Source organism: Pan troglodytes, chromosome 7 (genome assembly GCF_028858775.2).
Source record: "Pan troglodytes isolate AG18354 chromosome 7, NHGRI_mPanTro3-v2.0_pri, whole genome shotgun sequence".
In the NCBI taxonomy this organism is placed as follows: Eukaryota; Metazoa; Chordata; class Mammalia; order Primates; family Hominidae; genus Pan; species Pan troglodytes.
This window is the reverse complement of record NC_072405.2, coordinates 122,777,071-122,801,516: the sequence shown is the minus strand read 5'-3', so window position 1 is coordinate 122,801,516 and position 24,446 is coordinate 122,777,071. Positions and strand designations below refer to the sequence as shown.

At 33.9% G+C, this 24,446-nt stretch overlaps 1 protein-coding gene across 8 annotated transcripts in view; it reads left to right on the top strand.

The window, feature by feature from the left end:
* CSMD3 (CUB and Sushi multiple domains 3) overlaps positions 1-24,446 on the top strand; it is a 1,209,558-nt gene that overhangs the window by 894,911 nt on the left and 290,201 nt on the right. For all 8 annotated transcript variants that reach the window (XM_054656949.2, XM_016959787.4, XM_016959790.4 and 5 more), the window contains one exon: positions 22,550-22,741. In XM_054656949.2, the coding sequence (XP_054512924.1) occupies positions 22,550-22,741 (192 nt within the window). The remainder of the gene's footprint in view (positions 1-22,549; positions 22,742-24,446) is intronic.

Here is a 24,446-nt window from a genome sequence, read left to right as displayed (position 1 = left end):
ATAGATTAAGGACTTACATTTAGGTCTTAACCTATTTTGATTTTAGTTTTGTGTATGGTGAGAGATAGGGGTCTAGTTTTATTCTTCTACGTATGGATATCCAATTTCTGCAGCACAATTTATTGAAATCCTTTCACAGTGTATCTGTTAAAAATGAGTTGGCTGTAGATGTATGGATTTATTTCTGAGTTATTTTTCCTCTTCCATTCGTCTGTGTGTCTATTTTTATGTCAGTATCACACTGTCTTGATTACTGTAGCTTTGCAGTATATTTTAAAGCCAGATAGCTTGATGCCACTAAGCTATCTTTAGTCTTTTTGCTCCCAAATTGCTTTAGTTATTCACGGTCTTTTCTGATCCTGTAGGAATTTTAGAATTTTTAAAAAATTTTCTCTGAAGAGTGGCATTGGTACTTTTTTTTAAATAAAAAAATGAACTCTGGCAAGTTTTACTAAATAAAAATTTTGCATTGTTTACTTTTCACCAGACTATTCTGGCATGCTTCTAATGATATCAGAATCACCCGGATTAATGATAGCCAGTATGCATTGTATGTAGTATATTTCACATGCTGTACCCAATTCAGTGTTATTGCCACTGTAGTGGTGGATAGCAGTTTTGGCCAACAATACTTAGTACTCTAATTCAGATTTCTTCAAAGTCAGGCAGTTTCTAAAAAGGATGATGAATTTTCTTTGCCTTGTCTGATCATCTTCAGAGTTGGCTTGTACCTTAGCATATTTTTAATATGTTGTTGTGTTCAGTTTGCTAGTATTTGGTTGAGGCCCTTTGCATCTATGTTCATCTGAGATATTGGCCTATACTTTCCACTTTTCATAATGAGTTGGACTCCAGAGTTAATTGACTCCAGTGATGTTTTCATCTTCTTTGTGGCCCCCATCTTCCTGCCTTAGGTGCAGGACAGGCCCCACTCAAGAGCACCCACCAAGATGGCCAAGGAGCAAGAAAATGGCATTGGTACTTTGGAAGAAATTACTCTGAATTTGTAAATGACTTTGGGTAGTAAGGACCTTATAAAAATATTAATTCTTCCAATCTATGAACACTTAAATGTCTTTCCATTTTTCTTGTGTCCTATTGTTTTAATAGTGTTTTATAAATTTCATTGTAGAGAGATTTCACTCCTTTAGTTAAATTTATTTCTAGGTATTTTATATATTTTGTAGCTATTGTAAATGGGATTTATTTCATGAATTTTTTTCAGATGGTTTGTTATTCGTATATAAAAATGCTACTGAGTTTTATATGTTGATTTTGTATCCTGCCACATTACTGAGTTTATTTATAAGTTCTAACAACATTTTGGTTGAATCTTTTAGGTTTCTCTAAATATAAGATCATGTCATCTGCACACAAGGACAATATTACTTCTTCCTAATTTAGATGCCTTTTTATTTCTTTCTCTCATTTAATTGATCTGGGCAGGACTTTTAGTACTATGATGAATAAAAGTTATAAAAGTGGTCATTCTTGGCCTTGTCTTGTTCCACATCTTAGAAAAAAGGCTGTCGACATTTCCCTGTTTAGGATGATGTTAGCTGTGGGTTTGTTGTATATGGCCTTTGTTATTTTTAGATATATTCCTTCCATAACCAGTTTGTTGAGAGTTGTTATCATTAAGGGATGCTGAATTTTGTTGACTGCTTTTTTTTAGCATTTGTTGCAATGCTTCATATAGTTTATGTCCATGATTCTGCTAATGAGATGTATCCTGTTCACTGATTTGAATATGTTGAATGATATTTGTATCCCAGGGATGTATCCCACTTGATCACAGTAAATGATCTTTTTGATGTGTTATTGTGTTCATTTTGCTCCTATTTGGTTGAGGCTCTTTGTTTTCTTTTCCTGCTGTGTCTTTGGTTTTGGTATCAGAGTAAATTGGCCTCATAGAATGAGTTTGGAAGTGTACTTCCTTTTCAGTTTTTTGAAATAGTGTGATTAGAATTGGTATTAGGTCTTCTCTAAATGTTTGGTAGAATTTATCAGTGAATCCATTCGTTCCTGAGTTTTTTATTGATGGGGGACTTTTTTTTTCTTACTACTTTGAACTCATTACTTGTTATTGGTCTGCTCAAGTTTTCTATTTCTTCATGGGTCAATTTTGGTATATTTATGTGTCTAGAAATTCATGTACTTCTAAGTTTTCCTATTGGTTTGTATATTCTTCTTCATAATAGTCTCTAATAATTCCTTGTGTTTCTGTGGTATCAGTTTTAATGTCTCATTTTTTGGATGTGATTTTTACCTGAGTCTTCTCTCTTTTCTCTTAATCTAGCTAAGAAAAAATTGTTGATTTAGTTTATCTTTTCAAAAAGAGAGTTTTGATTTTATCCTTTGTATCTTTTTTCACTCTTAATTTTTTTTCCTGTTCTGATCTTTATAATTTCTTTCCTTCTACTAATTTGGGGTTTGATTTGTCATTGTTTTCTAGTTCTTTGAGGAGCATCGGATTGTTAATTTGAAGACGTTCTACTTCTTTGTATAGGTGTTTCCTGCTATAAATTAGTACTGCTGTTGCTGTATATTTTAGGTTTTATTTGGGGTGTTTTGTTTACATTTCCTTTTTTCAAGAAATTTTTTTATTTTATTATTATTATACTTTAAGTTTTAGGGTACATGTGCACAATGTGCAGGTAAGTTACGTATGTATACATGTGCCATGCTGGTGTGCTGCACCCGTTATCTTGTCATTTAGCATTAGGTATATCTCCTAATGCTATCCCTCCCCCCTCCCCCTACCCCAAAATGGTCCCTAGAGTGTGATGTTCCCCTTCCTGTGTCCAAGTGTTCTCATTGTTCAATTCCCACCTATGAGTGAGAATATGCGGTGTTTGCTTTTTTGTTCTTGCGATAGTTTACTGAGAATGATGATTTCCAATTTCATCCATGTCCCTACAAAGGACATGAACTCATCATTTTTTATAGCGGGATAGTATTCCATGGTGTATATGTGCCACATTTTCTTAATCCAGTTTATCATTGTTGGACATTTGGGTTGGTTCCAAGTCTTTGCTATTGTGAATAGTGCCGCAATAAACATACGTGTGTGTGTGTCTTTATAGCAGCATGATTTATAGTCCTTTGGGTATATACCCAGTAATGGGATAGCTGGGTCAAGTGGTATTTCTAGTTCTAGATCCCTGAGGAATCGCTACACTGACTTCCACAATGGTTGAACTAGTTTAAAGTCCCACCAACAGTGGAAAAGTGTTCCTATTTCTCCACAACCTCTCCAGCACTTGTTGTTTCCTGACTTTTTAATGATTGCCATTCTAACTGGTGTGAGATGGTACCTCATTGTGGTTTTGATTTGCATTTCTCTGATGGCCAGTGATGGTGAGCATTTTTTCATGTGGTTTTTGGCTGCATAAATGTCCTCTTTTGAGAAGTGTCTGCTCATGTCCTTCGCCCACTTTTTGATGGGGTTGTTTAGTTTTTCTTGTAAATTTGTTTGAGTTCATTGTAGATTCTGGATATTAGCCCTTTGTCAGATGAGTAGGTTGCGAAAATTTTCTCCCATTTTGTAGGTTGCCTGTTCACTCTGATGGTAGTTTCTTTTGCTGTGCAGAAGCTCTTTAGTTTAATTAGATCCCATTTGTCAATTTTGGCTTTTGTTGCCATTGCTTTTGCTGTTTTAGACATGAAGTCCTTGCCCATGCCTATGTCCTGAATGGTAATGCCTAGGTTTTCTTCTAGGGTTTTTATGGTTTTAGGTCTAACGTTTAAGTCTTTAATCCATCTTGAATTAATTTTTGTATAAGGTGTAAGGATGGGATCCAGTTTCAGCTTTCGACATATGGCTAGCCAGTTTTCCCAGCACCATTTATTAAATAGGGAATCCTTTCCCCATTGCTTGTTTTTGTCAGGTTTGTCAAAGATCAGATAGTTGTAGATATGCGGCATTATTTCTGAGGGCTCTGTTCTGTTCCTTTGATCTATATCTCTGTTTTGTTACCAGTACCATGCTGTTTTGGTTACTGTAGCCTTGCAGTATAGTTTGAAGTCAGGTAGCATGATGCCTCCAGCTTTCTTCTTTTGGCTTAGGATCGACTTGGCGATGCGGGCTCTTTTTTGGTTCCATATGAACTTTAAAGTAGTTTTTTCCAATTCTGTGAAGAAAGTCATTGGTAGCTTGATGGGGATGGTGTTGAATCTATAAATTACCTTGGGCACTATGGCCATTTTCATGATATTTATTCTTCCTACCCATGAGCATGGAATGTTCTTCCATTTGTTTGTATCCTCTTTTATTTCCTCGAGCAGTGGTTTGTAGCTCTCCTTGAAGAGGTCCTTCACGTCCCTTGTAAGTTGGATTCCTAAGTATTTTATTCTCTTTGAAGCAATTGTGAATGGGAGTTCACTCATGATTTGGCTCTCTGTTTGTCTGTTATTGCTGTATAAGAATGCTTGTGATTTTTGTACATTGATTTTGTATCCTGAGACTGCCGAAGTTGCTTATCAGCTTAAGGAGATTTTGGGCTGAGACAATGGGGTTTTCTAGATATACAATCATGTCGTCTGCAAACAGGGACAATTTGACTTCCTCTTTTCCTAATTGAATACCCTTTATTTCCTTCTCCTGCTTAATTGCCCTGGCCAGAACTTCCAACACTATGTTGAATAGGAGTGGTGAGAGAGGCTGTCTTGTGCCAGTTTTCAAAGGGAATGCTTCCAGTTTTTGCCCATTCAGTATGATATTGGCTGTGGGTTTGTCATAGACAGCTCTTATTATTTTGAGATATGTCCCATCAATACCTAATTTATTGAGAGTTTTTAGCATAAAGGGTTGTTGAATTTTGTCAAAGGCCTTTTCTGCATCTATTGAGATAATCATGTGGTTTTTGTCTTTGGCTCTGTTTATATGCTGGATTACATTTATTGATTTGCATATATTGAACCAGCCCTGCATCCCAGGGATGAATCCCACTTGATCATGGTTGATAAGCTTTTTGATGTGCTGCTGTATTCGTTTTGCCAGTATTTTATTGAGGATTTTTGCATCAATGTTCATCAAGGATATTGGTCTAAAATTCTCTTTTTTGGTTTTGTCTCTGCCCGGCTTTGGTATCAGGATGATGCTGGCCTCATAAAATGAGTTAGGGAGGATTCCCTCTTTTTCTATTGATTGGAATAGTTTCAGAAGGAATGGTACCAATTCCTCCTTGTACCTCTGGTAGAATTTGGCTGTGAATCCATCTGGTCCTGGACTCTTTTTGGTTGGTAAGCTATTGATTTTTGCCACAATTTCAGAGCCTGTAATTGGTCTATTCAGAGATTCAACTTCTTCCTGGTTTAGTCTTGGGAGAGTATATGTGTCGAGGAATTTATCCATTTCTTCTAGATTTTCTAGTTTATTTGTTAGTTTATTTAGGTGTTTGTAGTATTCTCTGATGGTAGTTTGTATTTCTGTGGGATTGGTGGTGATATCCCCTTTATCATTTTTTATTGTGTCTATTTGATTCTTCTCTCTTTTCTTCTTTATTAGTCTTGCTAGCGGTCTATCTATTTTGTTGATCCTTTCAAAAAACCAGCTCCTGGATTCATTAATTTTTTGAAGACTTTTTTGTGTCTCTATTTCCTTCAGTTGTGCTCTGATTTTAGTTATTTCTTGCCTTCTGCTAGCTTTTGAATGTGTTTGCTCTTGCTTTTCTAGTTCTTTTAATTGTGATGTTAGGGTGTCAATTTTGGATCTTTCCTGCTTTCTCTTTCAAGAAATATTTTAATTTCCTTCTTAATTTCTTCACTGACCCATTGGTTGTTCAGGAGCATGTCATTTAATTTCCATGTTATTTGTACAATTTCTAATGTTTATTTTGTCTTTGATTTCTGGTTTTATTCCATTATAGTCAGAAAAGATGATTCAAATATTTTGGAATTTGTCAAGACTTGTTTTGTGGCATAACCTATGCTCTATCTCAGAGAATGTTCCTGGTGCTAATGAGAAGTATGTATACTCTGCAGCAGCTGGATACAATCTTTTGTAAATGTCAAGTAGGTCCATTTGGTGTGTGGTGTAGTTTTATTCCAATGTTTCTTTGCTGATTTTCTGTCTGGATGATCTATCTATTGCTGATTGTGGAGTGTTGAAGTCCCCCACTACTATTGTACTGTTCTTTCTCTCTCCCTTTAGCTGTATTAATATCTGCTGTAAATATTTGGATGTTTTCATATTGGGTACACATATATATATATATTTATGATTGTTATATCCTCTTGATAAATGGACCCCTTCATTATTACATAATGAATTCCTTTGTATCTTTTCAGTTTTTTGACTTGCCATCTATTTTATCTAAGTATAGCTACTCTTGCTCTTTTTTTGGTTTCCGTTTGCATAAAATACATGTTTCATTCCTTCACATTCAGTATATGCATGTCCTTATAGATGAGTATGTTCCTTGTAAGCAGCATATATTTGGGTCTTATTTTTTAGTTCATTCAGCCACTTTGTTTTTCAATTGAAAATTGAGTCAATTTACATTCGATGCCATTACTGATAGATAAGGACTTACAAATGTCATTTTGTTACTTTTTTTTCTGGTTATTTTATAACTCCTCTTTTTCTTTCTTCTTCACTTCCTTTGTGGTTAAGTGATTTTCTTAACCACAAAGTTAGTATGTTTGAATCCCTTGCTTTTTATTTTTACTTTCTCTATTATAAGTCTATGTTTTGTGATTACTGTATGGCTTACAAAGAAAATCTTTTAGTTGTACAAGTTATTTTAAACTAATGGCTACTTAAGTTTGGTGGCAGAGAAAAGCACAGAAACAAACAAAGAAAAATCTATAAAGCCCTGCATTTTGATTTCATACTCCTCCCCATATTTAGGCTTTTTGTTGTATCAATTTATATCTTTCCATATTGTCTATCTCCTAACAAACTGTTATACTTGTTATTTTTGATAGATGTGTCTTTTCTTCTTCAGACTAAAGACACAAGTGTTACACACCACAATTACAGTATTGGAATATTCTGAATTTGTCTGTGAACTTAATTTTACCTGTGAGTTTTATACTTTCAGATGATTTCTTGCTGTATATTAACATCCTTTTTTTTTTCAGATGGAAGGACTCTTACTAGCATTTCTTGTAAAACAGTTATGATGATGAAGACTCTTAGCTTTTGTTTGTTTGTGAAAGTTTTTATTTCTCCTTCATGTTTGAAAGGCAGTTTTTCTCACTACTATATTCTTGGTTAGAAATTTTTTTGCCTTTAGCACTTTGAATATTCCATGACACTCTCTCATATCTTGCTGAGAAGTCTACTGCCAAATGTATCGTAGCTCATTGATATGTTATTTGCTTTGCTTTTGCTGTTTGTAGAATCCTCTTTGTCCTTGACATTTGAGAGTTTGATTATTAAATGCCCTGGGATAGTGTTATTTTGATTGACTCTGCTTTGTGATCTTTGACCTTTTTATACCTGGATATTCATATTTTTCTCTAAATTTGGAATGTTCTCTCTTATCATTTCTTTGAATATATTTTGTATCCCTACCTCTCACTCCTTCTTTAAGTCCAATGACACTTAGATTTGCCTTCTTGAAGCCGTTTTCTAAATCTCGTAAGCCTTCTTTATTCTTCTTAATCCTTTGACTGTGTATTTTCAAATAACCTGTTTCCAGGTCATGAATTCTTTCTTCTGCTTAATCAATTCTGCTGTTGAGACACTCTAATGCATTTTTGCATTCATCAGTTCATCAACTGTATTTTTCATCTCTAGGTTTCTGTTTGATTTTTTAAATTATTTATATATATATAATTTATCTAATAAACTTCTAAACTGATTATCTCAGTTTCTTGAAGTTCACTGAGCTTCCTCAAATTAGCTATTTTGAATGCACCAAAAGGTTGCATATCTCGGCCACTCCAAGGTTAATCACTGGTGCCTTAGTTAGTCTGTTTGGTTAGATCATATTTTCTTGAATGTTCTTGAGGCTCGTGGACATGTGTCAATCAATGTCTGGGCATTTCAGAGTTAGTTATTTATTCCAGTTTTCACAATCTGGCCTTGTTATTACCCATCCTTCTTCAGAGAACATTTCAAAAATTCAAATAGGATTTATTATTGTGTTCCCCAAGCTTGTAGTCACTGCAGCTCTTTTAGTACTAGAGAGTATTCTAAGTCCAATTACACTGCAACCATCTTGTGGACTTCTATGTACTTATTTCTAATGGACTTTTGGGAGATCATGGAAAATTTCTTGGGTTGCCAGGATGATCCTTCACTCACTTTCGTCTCTTTACCTCAAACAGGAGTCTCTTCATACTCAGCTGCCTGGAGTTTGGGAAGGGGTTACATGGCCATTCCTGTGGCTGTTGTAACTGGCATCCAAAGCCTGCAACCTTCCAGACCAGCACAGCACTGAGGCTCACCCAATGCCCATAATCATGGCCTGACTGCTGCTGATGTTTATTGATAGCCTCAGGCCTCTTTAAGCAGCTGGTAGTGAAGCCAGCTCAGATTTGGGTTTGTTCCATCCTGCCAGGGTAGCAGATTTCCTTCTAGCATGGGGTGGATCTAGAAGAATTGATGGGAGCAGTGGCCTGAAATCAGGGGCTTTGGGGATCTGCCGCATGCTGTGTTGTGCTGTGGTGGCACTGTACTAGTTTCCAAGGCAAAGTCCCCAGTACTCTTCCCTCTCCTTCCCTCAAGTGGAAGATCTCTCTCTCTTTGTCTCTGCACTGTGCTAGGGGAGGGGTGACTGTGTTAGGGGAGGGGTGACATAGGCACTTCTGTGGCACCCGCAGCTGATGTCACACTGGGTTGCACCATAAGCCCACAGCCTTCCAGGTCATTGCAGCACTGGGGCTCACCCAAAGACCATGGTCACTACAGAATTGCTGCCACTGAAATTTATTTGAGGCCCAAGACCATTTCAGTCAGCTAGGGCTTAAGCCCTTCTGCTGTGGCTGTGGCTACAGGTTTCTATCTTGCCTGGTGTAAGAATAAGTATTCCCTCTGTGGGTATTGGCCCGGAGTCAAGGGCTTTGGAATTCTGCCCAATGCTGTGTTCCATTGTGGTAGGATCAACACGGACTTCTAATGCAAAGTCCCAACTGAGTTTTGTATATACTTGTGTTGTACGTATGCTATGTAGAATCCTATCATTTCAAATTGAAGAACTTTCTTGGCATTTCTCCTAAGGCATGTCTAATGGTGATGAGCTCCTTCAGCTTTTGTTTGGGAGTCTTTTTCCAACCTTCATTTTTGAAAGACAGTTTGGCCGTGTATGGTGGCAGGCTATTTTTTCTTTCCACATTTTAAATATACCATCACTCTCCTTTATGGTCTGCAAAGTTTCTGCTGAAATAGCTACTCTTATGGAGCTTCCCTTATATGTGACAAGTTGTTCTTCTCTTTCTGCTTTCAAAATGTTTTCTTTGTCTTTGATGACTATTGACAATTTGCTTGTAATGTGTCTAAGTATGGATTTATTTAGGTTATTTGGTGTTCTTTGGACTTCTTGGGTCTGGATGTTCATTTCATTCTCCAGGTTTGGGAAAATTTTAGCTATTATTTATTTGAGTAAACTGTCTTGTTTTTCTTTTTCTCTTCTCCTTCTGACACTCTCATAATGTAAATATTGGTCCCTAAATTGTGAGCCTTAAGGTTTCTTCACTTTTTTCATTATTTTGTTCTTTTTGCTCTTTTGACTGAATTATTTTTAATGATGTGTCCTTGAGTTGCTGGTCCTTTTATTAGCTTGATCTAGTCTGCTGCTGGACCTCGCTAGTTATTTTTCACTTTAGTTATTGTGTTCTTCAGCCCCATGCTTTCTGTTTGGTACTTTCTTATATTTTCTATCTGTTTGTTGGAATTCTCATTTTGTTCATGCATGATTCTCTTGAGCTTTCTGAGCATCTTTATGATAGTTATTTTTATTTGTCTGTCAGATAAATTATATAACTTCATTTTATTAAGGCTGCTGTCTGGAGATTTATCTTATTCCTTTGTTTGAATTATTTTTTTCTGATTCTTAATTTTCCTTGATGCTCTGCATTGGCATATGTGTATCATCCAATTATACACACTGCATCCCATCTGCCCAGACTCTGCTTGTACCAGAGAAGACCACCATCAACCAGCCTGGCCAGAGATTCTAGAGTCTCTACCAACAACTCTTGCCCTTTACAAGGAGAAACAGACAGCTGGATTTTTGTTTGTTTGTTTTTTTGAGGCAGAGTCTTGCTCTGTCATCCAGGCTGGAGTGCAGCGGCATGCTTACAGCTCACGGCAGTCTCAACCTCCCAGGCTCAAACTGATCCTTCTGCCTCAGCCTTCTGAGTAGCTGAGACTATAGGCATGCACCACTCTGCTGGCTAATTTTTGTATTTTTTGTAGGGATGTGGTTTTGCCATGATGTTCAGGCTGGTCTCAAACTCCTGAACTCGGCCTTTCAAATATTCAAAGTGCTGGGATTATAGGTGTGAGCCACTGTACCCCATTATGTATTTGCTCTGTGCTGACCCATTGTGTATTTGTATACCCCATTGTGTATTTGTATACCCATTGTGTAATTGTATACCCCATTGTGTATTTGCTCTGTGCTGACCCACTGGGGGAAACTATGACACTACCAGTCCAAACCACTATTTCCATTATCCCTTATTTGTGGCAGACCAGTTAGAGTTCTAAGACTGGCAAATAGTTGCCAGTTCTTTAGGCAATCCCGGCAAAGTTGGGGCATTGGATGCTTAGATCAACTCTTTTTCTTCTCAGAGAGAAGCTGAGAGCTGATTTTGTTTGTTTGTTGGTTGGTTTTTTGTGGTTGCTGTTGTTGCTCATGTTATGTTGAGCAGCAAAGAAGACTTGGGACGTCTGAGCAGCAGGGAAGCTTGAAGCTAGGGGCATCAATTGCCCCTAGCTTCCATCTCTGTTTTCCCCAGCTGGTATACTGTGCTGGTCCCATCAGAGATCCAAGACTGGCAAGACAGAAGCCAGACCTTTGTGGAGTCCTCTTGGAATGGTTGGGGTGCTGCATGTGCAAACCAAGGCCTTTCTCCTCTGGGAGAAGCTGGGAGCTAGGAGTGAATCGCTTCCTGATTATATGGCACCGTGCCAGTGGTGGGGAGTCTGGCGAGAGGGTGTTCTGGATCTCTCTACTAGTTTTGGTCAATCTGGTTTCACATTCACCTGGGCTGCAGGAGCCTTTCACTTAGTTTCTGGATTTCTCATAAAGGAAATTTGTCGATGATTTGTTCCTGAATTTGTGTTTTTGGGGGGTAGACTGTACAGGACTTTCTACTTTGCCATTGTGCTGATGTCACTTGTCATGTTCTTTTTATTGGAATTATTTCCTAAATTAAAGTGCTCCTTGGTATTCAATTTATCACTGGCATCACGACATCTTTGTTAGTAACAGGTTTTTTTTCCCTAATTACTTGCTAGCATGTTATGAAGAATGGGATATTTTGATTGAGAATTTACTGTGTTTGAATCCTGGTTTACTGTGTTTAAATCCTGGTATATGTTGGGACTTTAGACCTAAGAGTGTATAACTAGTTATTTTAAGATATTATTACTTGTTTTTTTAATGAATAAATTGCCTACAATCTTTAAGATGATAAATCATTAGAATAGATGTTTGGATTGGCTACATGATTTTTAAATTTTTAATACTTATATTAAGGAGTATGTATAAACTGCTAATAATATCTGCACACTAATTACAAAAAAACTCAATTAAAATTGTTTTAAAAAGTGGTGATGAACTTGCAACTTGCATACAGTGTGTTAGTTAATGTACATGAGGACCATAGTGTTATCACTGATGATGTGAAAACCAGAAGACACGAATATGTTTTAAACAGCAGGACCTTGTATTTAGGTCAAATGAATACTATACTAATTTCATCACTTTGTATTCTAAATTCTCTTCTGAGAGTGTATGAAGAGTGTTAATATGCCAGCTCCCTTAGCAGAACTTCACAAATAGTTGAATAAATCTATTTTTATATGAGTCACATCAATTGCTTCAAATAGAGAATCAGTAACATTGATTGCCTCAAATACTTAAATTCCAAAGCAAGTTTTATTTTCGTATTCATTTCATGAAGTCAAAATAAAGTCTTTGAAAGTTGATTGTGTTAAAGGTAAACATATATTATACATTCAGTTAAAAATTAATATTTTATTAGTTTTAAATTTACTGAGACTTGTTTTACTGAGAAAACCATAGTCCAACATATTTTTTTAAAAAAAATACCATGTGCACCTACCTAAAAAAAAGTGTATTACCATTGTTTTTGAAGTGTTTTATAAATATCAATTTTGTTGATAGTGTTAATTATTCAATATCATTACTTCACTTATTTTATCAACTACTCAAGAAAAGTGTTAAAATGCCCCACTGCAGTTTCACATTTGTCTATTTATTCTTTTTATCTTTTACTTTTATTTTTTGCCTCATGCGTTTTGAAGATATGTTATGAGCTGCATACATTTTGGATGCTATGGGGTTTTTTTTGACCCTTTTTTGACCCTTTTATCGATATGAAATCTGTCTCTTTTTTTCTGGTAATTTTCCTTGTGTTAAAGTTTACTTTTTCTATATATATGTCATATGATGCCTTTTAGCATCTTTTTACTTTTAAGTTATCAGTGTCTTTATATTTAAAGTAGACTACTAGTAAATAGCTTATGGTTGCATCTTGATTTTTTATTGTTTGAAAATCTCTCTCCCTTAGTTGGAGTCTTTTAACCATTAGACTACTTATATTTAATATAATTATTCACTTGGTTAAAGTTTGTCTACCATATTGCTATTTTTTTATTGAATCCACCTGTTAATTGTTACTTTTTTCTTACCATCATTTTTTTCTCTTCTATTAGCTTATTAGCTATGCCTCTTTTGGGAGGAAAGAAAGCATTTGCTCTATCTCTTGTAACGTGTATGTTTGGCTTATGAAAACCTGTCATTATGTCAAATAGACAAACCTATCATTAAATAATATTATACCACCTCACATATAATGTAAGAACCTTCTAATAGTGTATTTCCATTTCCTTCTTCAGTTCTTTGGGGCATGTTTTCATTTATCTTACTTTTACATATGTTATAAACATCACAACCCTTTTAAAAAAAACTTTAAGCAAAAAAATTATCTTTTAAATATTTAAAGTGAGCAAAGGCCACAAATTAAAATTTAATATTAAAGATAAAATTATTTATTTTGTGATAAAATACAAATGTAAATTTTGGTGGTACATAACCTCATAATAAAAACAAAGCTCTTATAAAATTAAAAAACAGAAATGTACTAGGAATTGGTTGTTGTGTACACAAAATTCATAATTGCAACCAATAAAATTGTAATAATTACCCATCACAATAAAACTGTTGTTAAAATATACAAATATTTTTATATGCAGTTGAAATAATTGAACTAAGTGGTGTGTGTTTGTGGGTTATGGGTGTGGTTGTGTGAGAGAGAGAGAGAGACAAAGTAAAGCTGATTCAAAACATAAATAAAAGAACATAGTATGCCAGTACCATGTTCTCTTTTTCCAGATCATTGTCAATAAGTCCTAGAAAGGTTTGGGTTTTTGAAGTACTATTTTGCAAATAAACTAAAATGCACTACTATGATATTGAATGATTTTGAAAATAAAACGTTTACATTTTGATAGCTATTCATTAAAATCCACTGAAAATCTTAAAATATTCAGTTAGTACAGTGCTAAAAATCTTCAGTTTTTACAATTTTAAGTAAATAGCAATTATTGAAAACAATAACTGAAATTGAAACAATAACAATAATTGAAAGCAATTATTGAAAACAATAAACAGGAAGACATTTAAGTGTGATTTCTTTAGAAGAATGAAAGTTCAAACACTGTACAATATTAAAATTTGAAACTTTAGTATTTTAGTATGCCTTGACTTGTTAAAGGGTCTTTATATATATATTTATATATGTAAAATATATATATTTATATATATATAAAACAAAAACTATATATATATAAAGACCCTGTATATATATATATATTTTTATATATGTGTGTGTGTGTGTGTGTGTATATATATGGTTTTTGGGTTTTTTTTGGGAGGACGGAGTCTCGCTCTGTCGCCCAGGCTGGAGTGCAGTGGCGAGATCTCGGCTCACTGCAAGCTCCACCTCCTGGGTTCACGCCATTCTCCTGCCTCAGCCTCCCAAGTAGCTGGGACTACAGGCGCCCGCCACCACGCCTGGCTAATTTTTTTGTATTTTTAGTAGAGACGGGGTTTCACCATGTTAGCCAGGATTGTCTCGATTTCCTGACCTCGTGATCCGCCCGCCTCGGTCCACCAAAGTGCTGGGATTACAGGCGTGAGCCACTGCGCCCGGCCTTTTGATAGTTATTTTTAATTGGATTAAACTTCTACTTTATTCTGGGATAGAATAAAGTTAAGAAAATGTATATTTAATATAAATCATATATAAATAAAATTTTATATATAAAATTTATTTTGTATATAATTATACAGCTTGTAGATAAATATTTCAAAACATAATTTAAGAAAACTTGTTTGACAAGTTTCATATTATAAAAGTGTGTCAAAAATGTATTCTGAAAAGAAGTTAAAATTCAGTACATGTGAAAATATTTGAGCTGAAATGTTTACGTACTGCTTAATGAAAATAAAAATAAAATTGAAATTTTTCTTCATTTCAAAGAATTAAACCTGAGCTTACCAGGTAGCTAACACTTATAAAGAGGAAATTTTCTCAATTAAAAATAGTATGGCTTATGATGATATCAATCGAGCTACCGACAGTTTAAAATATATAAAAATGTTTCTAGCAATACTAATAAAAATAAGAATATATTGAAAAAACACATTCTTTAGAAAAAATAGTAAAAAGGGCATTAAATGTGGCTAAGAAACCAATTAAAGAATGAACATGTGTAACACAAATGATTATTTTGCACGTTATTTTAATATTCAGATAATTCGTATAAAGAAGATGCTTTTTGTACACAGATATGTCATTTTAATTTTTTAGAAATTATTTTATTTTTAAAATAGTTTTTGTATAACTATTGTGAGACATACATCAATATAATATCAATTATGTTACTCAATACATATTTTAATTATATAATTTTATTTACTTTTAGCTTCTTGTTTCATGCTTAATTTTTTCAGTTTCAATAACAAAGTCATCAGATTTCGATACACATGTTATTATTTTAAAACTATGTTCACATCTACTGTTCCTCTTAGCCTGTGTTCCTTGAAGGGTAAGGATGTCATCCTGTTGATATTTGTGTCCCCATAACTTGGCACGGCACCTGGTACTTGGTACTTAGTAAATATTTAACGAATCTGATTGAATGGGTAAATCTTCTAATAATGTAAAACTAAAAACATACAAATACTGTATGTCAGAAGTAATGTGAAACCATTTTTACATAATTTTTATTTCTTTTTTTTTTTTACTTACTAATACTGGTCATCCCCATTTACTAGAATTCTATTTCAAATAGACTCATATTTTCTGTAATCTTTGGATGTAAAATGAGTTTCTTATACAGATCCTTTTGATAGTGTTCAACCTAACAGGCCTTTGATTCCACAAAAATTATATCATTGACTGTATATGATATGATATGATATGATACAATGCCAACAACTTTTGTAGGCATACTGGAGCATAAGAATCTATGAAAGCAGGGCTGTGTTGTTTCTGTTAATATCTCCAACATCAAGCATAATACCTGGCTCAATAATTATTTGGTGTAATAAATGCATATGCATTTTTTAAAAAGAGATTTCTATATACTTGGAAGTATATTACAACACTGGCTTTGAGGTTTCTTTTCCATACCATGCATTAAGCAGCTTTGTTTCTCTCCTAGGTTGTTGAGAATGTGTCTGTCATGCTGCCATCAACTTTAACCTGACTTGCCATATCATTAGATGTATCCTTAGTAACATAATGAAATTCTAAAGATAGCCACATTTCTGAGTAGCTGGCAGAGTGTGGGCCTAATAATGATGTTGAACATTCTTTATAAAATTGATGGATCATGTACAAAGCAAGGGCTCAATCAAGGGCAAAATTCTCCAGGGTGAAATCCACCTCTAGGTTACCATCTGCATTTCAAATATTTTCTGATTGATTTGACTCTGGATGAGATTTTTCTCACAGGTTAAGTATTCCCATTACACATCTTGATTTTCTTATAGATAGTGAAGTGGAGAATACAGTGTCATTTTTTAGCCAATACAAAAATATAAGGCAATAAAGCTGAAAGAGAGGGATGTGAGAAACTGTGAATACCAAATTTGGACCATGACCTTGCTAAGTCTCCTGACACATGGCAAAAAATATAAAATTATTGCTTAGAAAACCTATACAGTGCATATTAAAATGTACTTGTGTTTTTTCATTTCAGAATTGTATTTTCATAGGATTATGAATATAATTGTTAGAATAAAAATTTAATATTTTGTCTGATTCTAAATAAAGCAGATGAAATATTCCTAGGCCAGTTTTACAGATGAGGCAGGAAAGATTCAGGGAACTAATACAAGGGATTAATATCTTTTCTTAATACGGTACACTAAGTCTAAGTCTCCTGCTTCTGATATCATTACTCATCCAACTGTATGAGATCCAAGATTTTTCTTCTTTGAAAGGTCTTGAAATAAACAAGTTTATACCAAAAAGTCAATTTTCTGAACAGAAAGGACACATAAGAACTTAAGAGTGATTTCAATGTATTTATTCTTTGTTATACCAAGCAAAGCAGTAAGAAAACCGGCGTGTTTTCTTTTGCTCTTGTCACCACAATGGTAATTCAACTTATCTCTGACTTCAAGTAATCATCCATATTTCAGTTGAAAACTACATATGCACCAGCTCGTCTTGTGAAATCCATATTAAGTGAAGTGCATATTTCCAGTGAAATTATACTCCCAACTAGATGGAAGCAAAGATAAAATAAGTGAGAAGTATATTTACAGTAGCAATAATGAGAACTCAGTTATATTTTGTAGTAGTTAGTGCCATCTGGTTATTTTCTGAACAAACCCTAGGTTATTCATAACAGAGTAAAGCAATTAAAATGTAATGTAAATATTGTTATGGCACACTTGAAATAAACATCTCCTGGCTTCAAAATAATATCATATTATAAATAAACCTTCAGCATACACTGAAATGACAAATGACAGTTTTGTTCATTCATTTATTCATTCATTCATTTGTTTTTAACTATAATAAGAAGTTCTCTTCAAATTCTTGTACTGATGGACAATTTATTTCTTCCTAGGGCATAGCAAAGCTAGATTTGATAAGGACGTGTTACTTAATGACGAATGCTATGAACTCTTTCAGTGGATTTAGATCAGTGAAGAAGATTGATGGTATTGTAAAAACAATTTTTAAGTAATATATGCTTTCTCAGATAAGCATACATTCTTTTACAATGAATTCAAAGAGATTCCTTATATATAATTAGAATAAAACAATATATCTTGAAAAATTGTTTCTACTACGTATAAGCAGTTAGAAAATTGCATTACTTTTACATGTCTATCTTTTTTCACATTCGGGGTAATGAGAATTTTAGCCATGGGTACAGTTATTTGTTTTTAGTGGAATAGAAACAGTTCTATTTTGAAAGTAAAAATTTGTCATAGCAAATGTATTTCTAATTTATTATAACAACCAGATAGAAAAACTCATTTTATTAGAAATAAATGGTAACATACAAAGTAAAATCACTGGCATAAAAAGTAGTATAAAAATTAGAAGATTTTATATTTTTGCTAATGTTCACTCTATTTCTTATGTCAATGATTTTTACCTTCTATTTTGAACAATTTCTAAAACATATTTTTATATGGTTATTATAATAAATTAGAAGTACATTTACAATGACATCAATTGTCTAGGAAAAATTTATATAGGTGAAATTTTATACTTATTTTTTACATTTTTACTTTCTAAATCAGAAGATTAAAAGGTTTTATAATTTTGCAATATTTTTGACATAGTAAGTTAAGGAACCTACCAGATATCTAAGTACAGAAGTTAAATAGGCACTTGAAGAGAATGGTTAAGAGCTCAGAAAAAAGTTGAGGCTGGATATACAAATTTCAGGGGCATCAAGCTAAAAATAATACTTAAACTTATGAAGTTATTTAGTGAGAAATTGTGGAAAGAAGGGACAAGAGCATTAAGGACTAATTCCTAAGGTACTCCAGCCCTCAGTCATTAGGTTATCAAGTAACAAAAGCAAAAGATACCAAAAGAGAGCAGCAAATAAGCCAGAAAGAAAACCAGACTAGGCTGATGAATTGGAGGCCAAAAAACAAAACAACAAAATAAAAAACAGCGCTTGAAGAAGGAAGGAATAGTCAGCTCTAATAAATGTTGCTGAAAGGTTTTCGAAAGAAACCATAAAAGTTACCACTGGATTTGGAAGCCTGGATTTAAAAACAGTGGAATAGAGGAAAGACTGACAATAAAACTGGAGACAATTGTATAGAAACTTCTCTCAGGAGATATATTTAATAGATTTTCTATTAAAGAAAGCAGAGAAATGGGAAAGCAGCTGAAAGAGGATGGGGATATTATAAAGTTTTGTTTGTTTATTTAAAATGGAAGATAGAAGCCACAATTACATGCTGTTGAGAATGATCCAGTATAGTACTGTACATGCGACTGAGAATGATCCAATGTGCTAGTGATGCAGAGGAGATGAAGAACATTTAGGAGTAAGTCCTTAACAGTGTTTAATACTAGCAACACAAGAACTAGGGTTGGCTTTTTACAGAACAAGGCCAACTTCTCCATTTTAAAAGACAAGGAAACAAAATATGGATGTAAATACCAGTGAGGTGATCGATTTGATGGTGTTAAGAAGAGAGTGCTTCTATCTATTGCTTTACCCTCTCAAAAAATTATAAAGAAGGAAATAAAACAAAATAAGGGATGAGAAGGAGAAACAGTGAAAAAGCAGTTGGAGTGGAAATATTCTTCATATTGTAGTTACTTTAAAATGTTATTTGACATACATTTGGCATATATATATGGCTAAACTTGGATATGTATATGAATAAATTTTATTTCTATTATTTTTAATAACCACAAATATAACCTTGCCTCTTTCTTTTCTGCTTTCCATTATAGTAAAAATGTAGGCAGCAACATATTTTTATGTGTAATAAAGGGATACAAATTGTTCAATATTTCTCGCCTTTCCATTTCAAATTGGTCGAATTTTTTTTGGTCAATTCTTTCATCAATAGACAGCTGTCAGAGTTCCACTAGTAGGATATGGCTTTATGTTATTTCTGGTAATGGGATAGGTTTGTGCTGAGACAACACACTATAATGGTTAAGAGCCCTGCTGGTTGAGTTCAAATTCCAGCTCTGCTAAGAACATGCATTTAAGATCTCTGAGATCTTAAGATCTCATTTTACCCATTTAAAAATGGGGATGAAAATACCACTTTGTAAGGATTCTGTGTTTTAGCTTAAGAGTGTAAACTGAGCTGCTAGTCAAGTGCTTTGCATGCTATATGCTCTAAATACAGAGAGTAATTATTGCTATTATCATTATTTTATTGGTCTCTATTCTGAATTAACTGCCTTTTTAAAGTTTCTCTTTCTTAGCTGGTCTTTATTCAATTTGATATATAACAATAGAACCCTATTTAATAAGGCTTTAATGTTGATATCCGTGCAAATATTTTTAAAGAAATTAATACATTTAAGATGTTATAAATATGTAGGTTTTTGGACTACTTTAGTGAAAATAATAGGTGGATAACTGCTCGTCTGATTTTAAAATGACACTTAAAGATTAATAGCATGTTTCAGAGACTTCCATTTAAATAATCATATCGTTGAGTTTTATGCTCTATTCAACACTTAAGCACATTTTATTACAAAGGCTTTATGACTTTTATTTCAAAAATGTCCCTTGGATATGGTCTTATACCTGCATTTGTTCTTTAACTGTCCCTAAGTAATTGTATGATGTTGGGAAAGCACCTTAGCCTTTTTAAGCCTCAATTTTCTCAATGGAAAAATATGGATAATAATAGCACTCAGACTTCCTGTGAATCGAGAGGCAGCTCATAGCATGGTGTTTTAAATGTAGAAAGTGCTCAACACGTACTACACATTAGCATTATTAGCTATTGACATATGCTTCTATTTGTATACTTTTTCTGTGTGACTATTATTATTTCTAATGAGTGTTAAGCTAATTTAAGGAGTACAGTCTACATCTGTGTAACAGACTAGTCACTGGATAATTCCTAGACTAACCAAAATGAAATTGGCCAGCACTTTTGAGGCAAAGAAAACAAGAAAGGGAAGTAATCTTTTATTGACAGTTTCATGGGATTTTACAGGTCAAACTCGAATTATATTTTGATGTTATAACATATAAGCCTATTATTCACTTTCAAGTATATTCCTTTTATGATATTATTACGGGTGAGACAACAAGGTTGTTAAGACCTTTTATCTTTGTTGGAATTTCTGCTTACTTTGCATATTTATGTTAGGGAAAAGGAGGCATGAACGGCAGACTTAAAATCTAATAAAACAAAGATGTGTTTTATTAGTCGAACATCACTCTCCACTTATAAAACCAATCCGTAGGTGATATGGTTTGGCTCTGTGTCACCACCCAAATCTCATCTCTAATTGTAATCTGTGTCACCACCCAAATCTCATCTGTAATTGTAATCCCCACATGTCAGTGGAGGGGCTTGGTCGGAGGTGATTGAATCACAGGAGCGGACTTCTCCCTTGCTCTTCTCTTGATAGAAAGTGTGTTCTCATGAGATCTGGTTATTTGAAAGTGTGTGGCACTTTCCCCTTCACTCTCTCTCTCCTGCTCTGCCATGGTAAGATGTAGTTGCCTCCCCTTTGCCTTCTGCCATGACTGTAAGTTTCCTCAGGCCTCCTAGCCATGCTTCCTACTAAGCCTACAGAACTGTGAGTCAATTAAACCTCTTTTCTTCATAAATTACCCATTCCCAGGTAGTTATTTATAGCAGTGTGTTAACAGACTAATACAATATATCAATTTTAGTTTGGGTAGAAACCATTCCAGAGCAAATCAAGAAAAATTTAATGAGTAAGTTTCTCTCTCTCTCTCTCTCACACACATACACACACACAACATTTTTTATAAAAGATCTCTATCCATAGTGGAAGACTATAATTCCTCAGATTCTTTGATGCATGATGCTCCATTTAGTGCTCTGCTGAGAAACACTGATGGATATTACAAAACAAATTCACTTATAAATTTAGTGCAGACGGACAGTCATGGCTCACTGTAGCCTTGACCTCCTAGGCTCAAGCTGTCCTCTCAACTCAGCCTCTCAAGTAGCTGGGACTGCAGGCACGCACCACCATGCTGGGCTAATTTTTTTTTTTTAATTTTTTCTAGAGACAGAGTCTCAGTTGCCCAGGCTGGTCTCAAACTCCTGGGATTTAGAAATCCTCTTGCCTTGATGTCCCAAAGTGCTGGGATTACAGGTGTGAGCCACTATGCCTGGCCTCTAATTTTAAAATGTTGCCACTTCAAGAATGTTATGTAAAAGAATTAAACAGTATATAATATTTTGATATTGTATTGTTTTCACTTAGCACAATTTCCTTGAAATTCATCCAAGTCATATATATGAATCATTCTTTTTTATTACTGAGTAATATTCCATTGCATGGATTTACCATCGTTTAAGCATTTACCTGTTGAATGACATTTGGGTTGTTCCTAGTTATTAGCAATTATGGATAAAGTTGTTATGAATATCTGTGTGCAGGCTTTCATGTGAATATAAGTTTCATTTTCTTTTGGATAAATGTTCAAGGGTGCAATTGCTGTGGTATATAGTAAGTGAATGGTTAATTTTGTAAGAAAGTGCCATAATCCTTTCCAGAGTGGTTTTACCACTTTACATTCCCACCAGCAATGCATGAATGATCCCGTTTTCTCCATAATTACCAGCATTTATTGTTATCATATATTTTTTAAAAAATTGAGCCAATTTGAAATGTATGTAGTAGTATCTCATTGTGGTTTTAATTTGCATTTCTCTATTAGTTAGTGATGTTCAACATCTTTTCATGTGTTTTCTGATATCGTTTTCATTAAAATGTCTTTGCTCATTTTGTAACTGGATTGATTGCTAATTTTCTTCCTTTTTTTTTGAGTTTCGAGAGTTCCTTTATATATTCTAGCTACAAGTCCTCTGTGGATATGTTCCTAACAAATATATTTTCCCAGTATGAAGCTTTCTTTTCATACTCTTCAGTGTCTTTCACAATACATTTAATAATGTTGAGTAAATCTAGTATTCGGTAACTAAAATACTATGCCACTTTTCCAAATAAGTTAGCACATAAATTATTTAAAATATAGAGAAAGTGTTTATTGTATAGCATTTAAAAATTGACCCAAAAATTTTAAAAATTAATTTTCTAAAACACAGGGATATGTGAAATTGATTTTGGTAGTTATCAAAACTAAAATTTTGTCTCTGTCTTTTGATAGGTTCTGTTGCCACTGCGTGTCGTGACCCAGGGGTCCCCATGAATGGGACTCGAAATGGGGATGGAAGAGAACCTGGGGACACTGTTGTTTTTCAATGTGACCCAGGATATGAACTTCAAGGAGAGGAAAGAATAACCTGCATTCAGGTAGAAAATCGGTACTTCTGGCAGCCCAGCCCACCAGTCTGTATAGGTATGAATTAAAGAACAATTAAAATTTTATATAAACATAAAACAATGGTTAAAAACTGGCATTGTTCTTAAGAACCATATTCTAGAATAGATTCTATATGAGAGTCTAAGATTTCAGAGGATTATTAACCTCCCCAGAATGTACAAAATTGTAAAATGATTATTATTTTTCCATGGGGTAAAGGCTGATGATTTCATTAATTTTTTCAATGCTTCTAAGATTCTAAAACAGTTATGAATCAAAGCTCTTGGAAAATTATATCACCCTTTATTTACTATGTAGCCATAGTTATCCATTGCTTAAAGAGTGGATTCAGACTCCATATTAAAATGGGTCATATTGATCTTGTCTCTAAAATGGTTATTTCATTTAAGAAAGAAAATATTGTCAGAATCTATGTCAGAATTTCCAAGCTTTGTCTTTCCATTTAATTCATGTAATCCAAAGGAATATTGGTTTTTGTTTGGAAGATCTAAGAAGCTGTAGTGCCTGGATCATACTTCCAGCTGTCTTTTGTCTCCGTGCTCTGTTATTGAATCTCCAAGTTAGACTCTAGAAAATTAAAATACAAATTATGATTTGGTCTGAGAAAGACTTAGAGGAATGTCCCACTTTTTGAATAAAAATAGTTAGAAAATATGCTATATCATTAAACTAGTTTAATCTTAAACTTTTTTGTTCTGTTCAGGTGCTTTAGTATTTGTGTCATCTTGAATTTATGACACATTTTGAACAAACTATGTTTTCTCTACTGAAAATTTTATTTATTTGCATACTCTCTCTTACCACACTGTAAGCAACTTGGGAGAAGATTCCATATCTTGTTCATCATTGTGTTTCTTGTAGCATTTGGTACATGCAAATGTATCATGTTTTAGAGGGAGAATCTTATTTTTGTTCACTTACACCTAACCCATGAACTTCACAGTGACTTATTTTGAAAGTCCCATGGAAATAGGAAAAGAGTGTTAGTTCTTCAGTTAGAAGTGAACAAACTCAATCAATTATTCAGATTTATTTTACCCCATCTTGTAACTCCCACACAAAATTACAAAATCAAATTCATTAGTCATTAACTGTGTCTCAGGCACTGTTCTAAACAGTGGGAAATTAGCAATAAAACAAGACAGAAAAGTTCTCTGTTCCTATGAACTTACTTTTCAGTGAAATAATAAAAAAAAAAGTTTTACAACACATTTTCTCTATTTTATAAAGTTGGATTTAAGAAAACACTAAATGCTCCAAACAACATAAAAAGGCCCAAACCAGCCAGGCAGTAGACGGACAGTTCTAGATCTCTGCTGTAAAAAATAAGACAAATGACAAAGAAGTAAATTTATTAGAGACCCTTTTATAAAGCATGAAATAATGGCATCACTTGAACAGTTCAGATTTAGCTATATCTCCCATTACACTATTTCTATTCACACCCATATTGTTCTTCATGTACCACTGCAAGATTCTAAATCAACAAACATCAATTAATTTACATTTACTGTAAGTGCACTCATACAATCCGGGGAAACAACTGTTAAGAAATGTTTGCAAAGAAAGAGATTGAAATAATGTTTCATATCTGTTTCAAAATTTTCAAGTTTTGTTTACTACTCAATTAACCAAAAAATTTTCAACTAAATTAAAACTTCTTATGCTAATTAATTGGAATTTGACCACATATCTCATGAAGAGAATACTTATCTAAAGA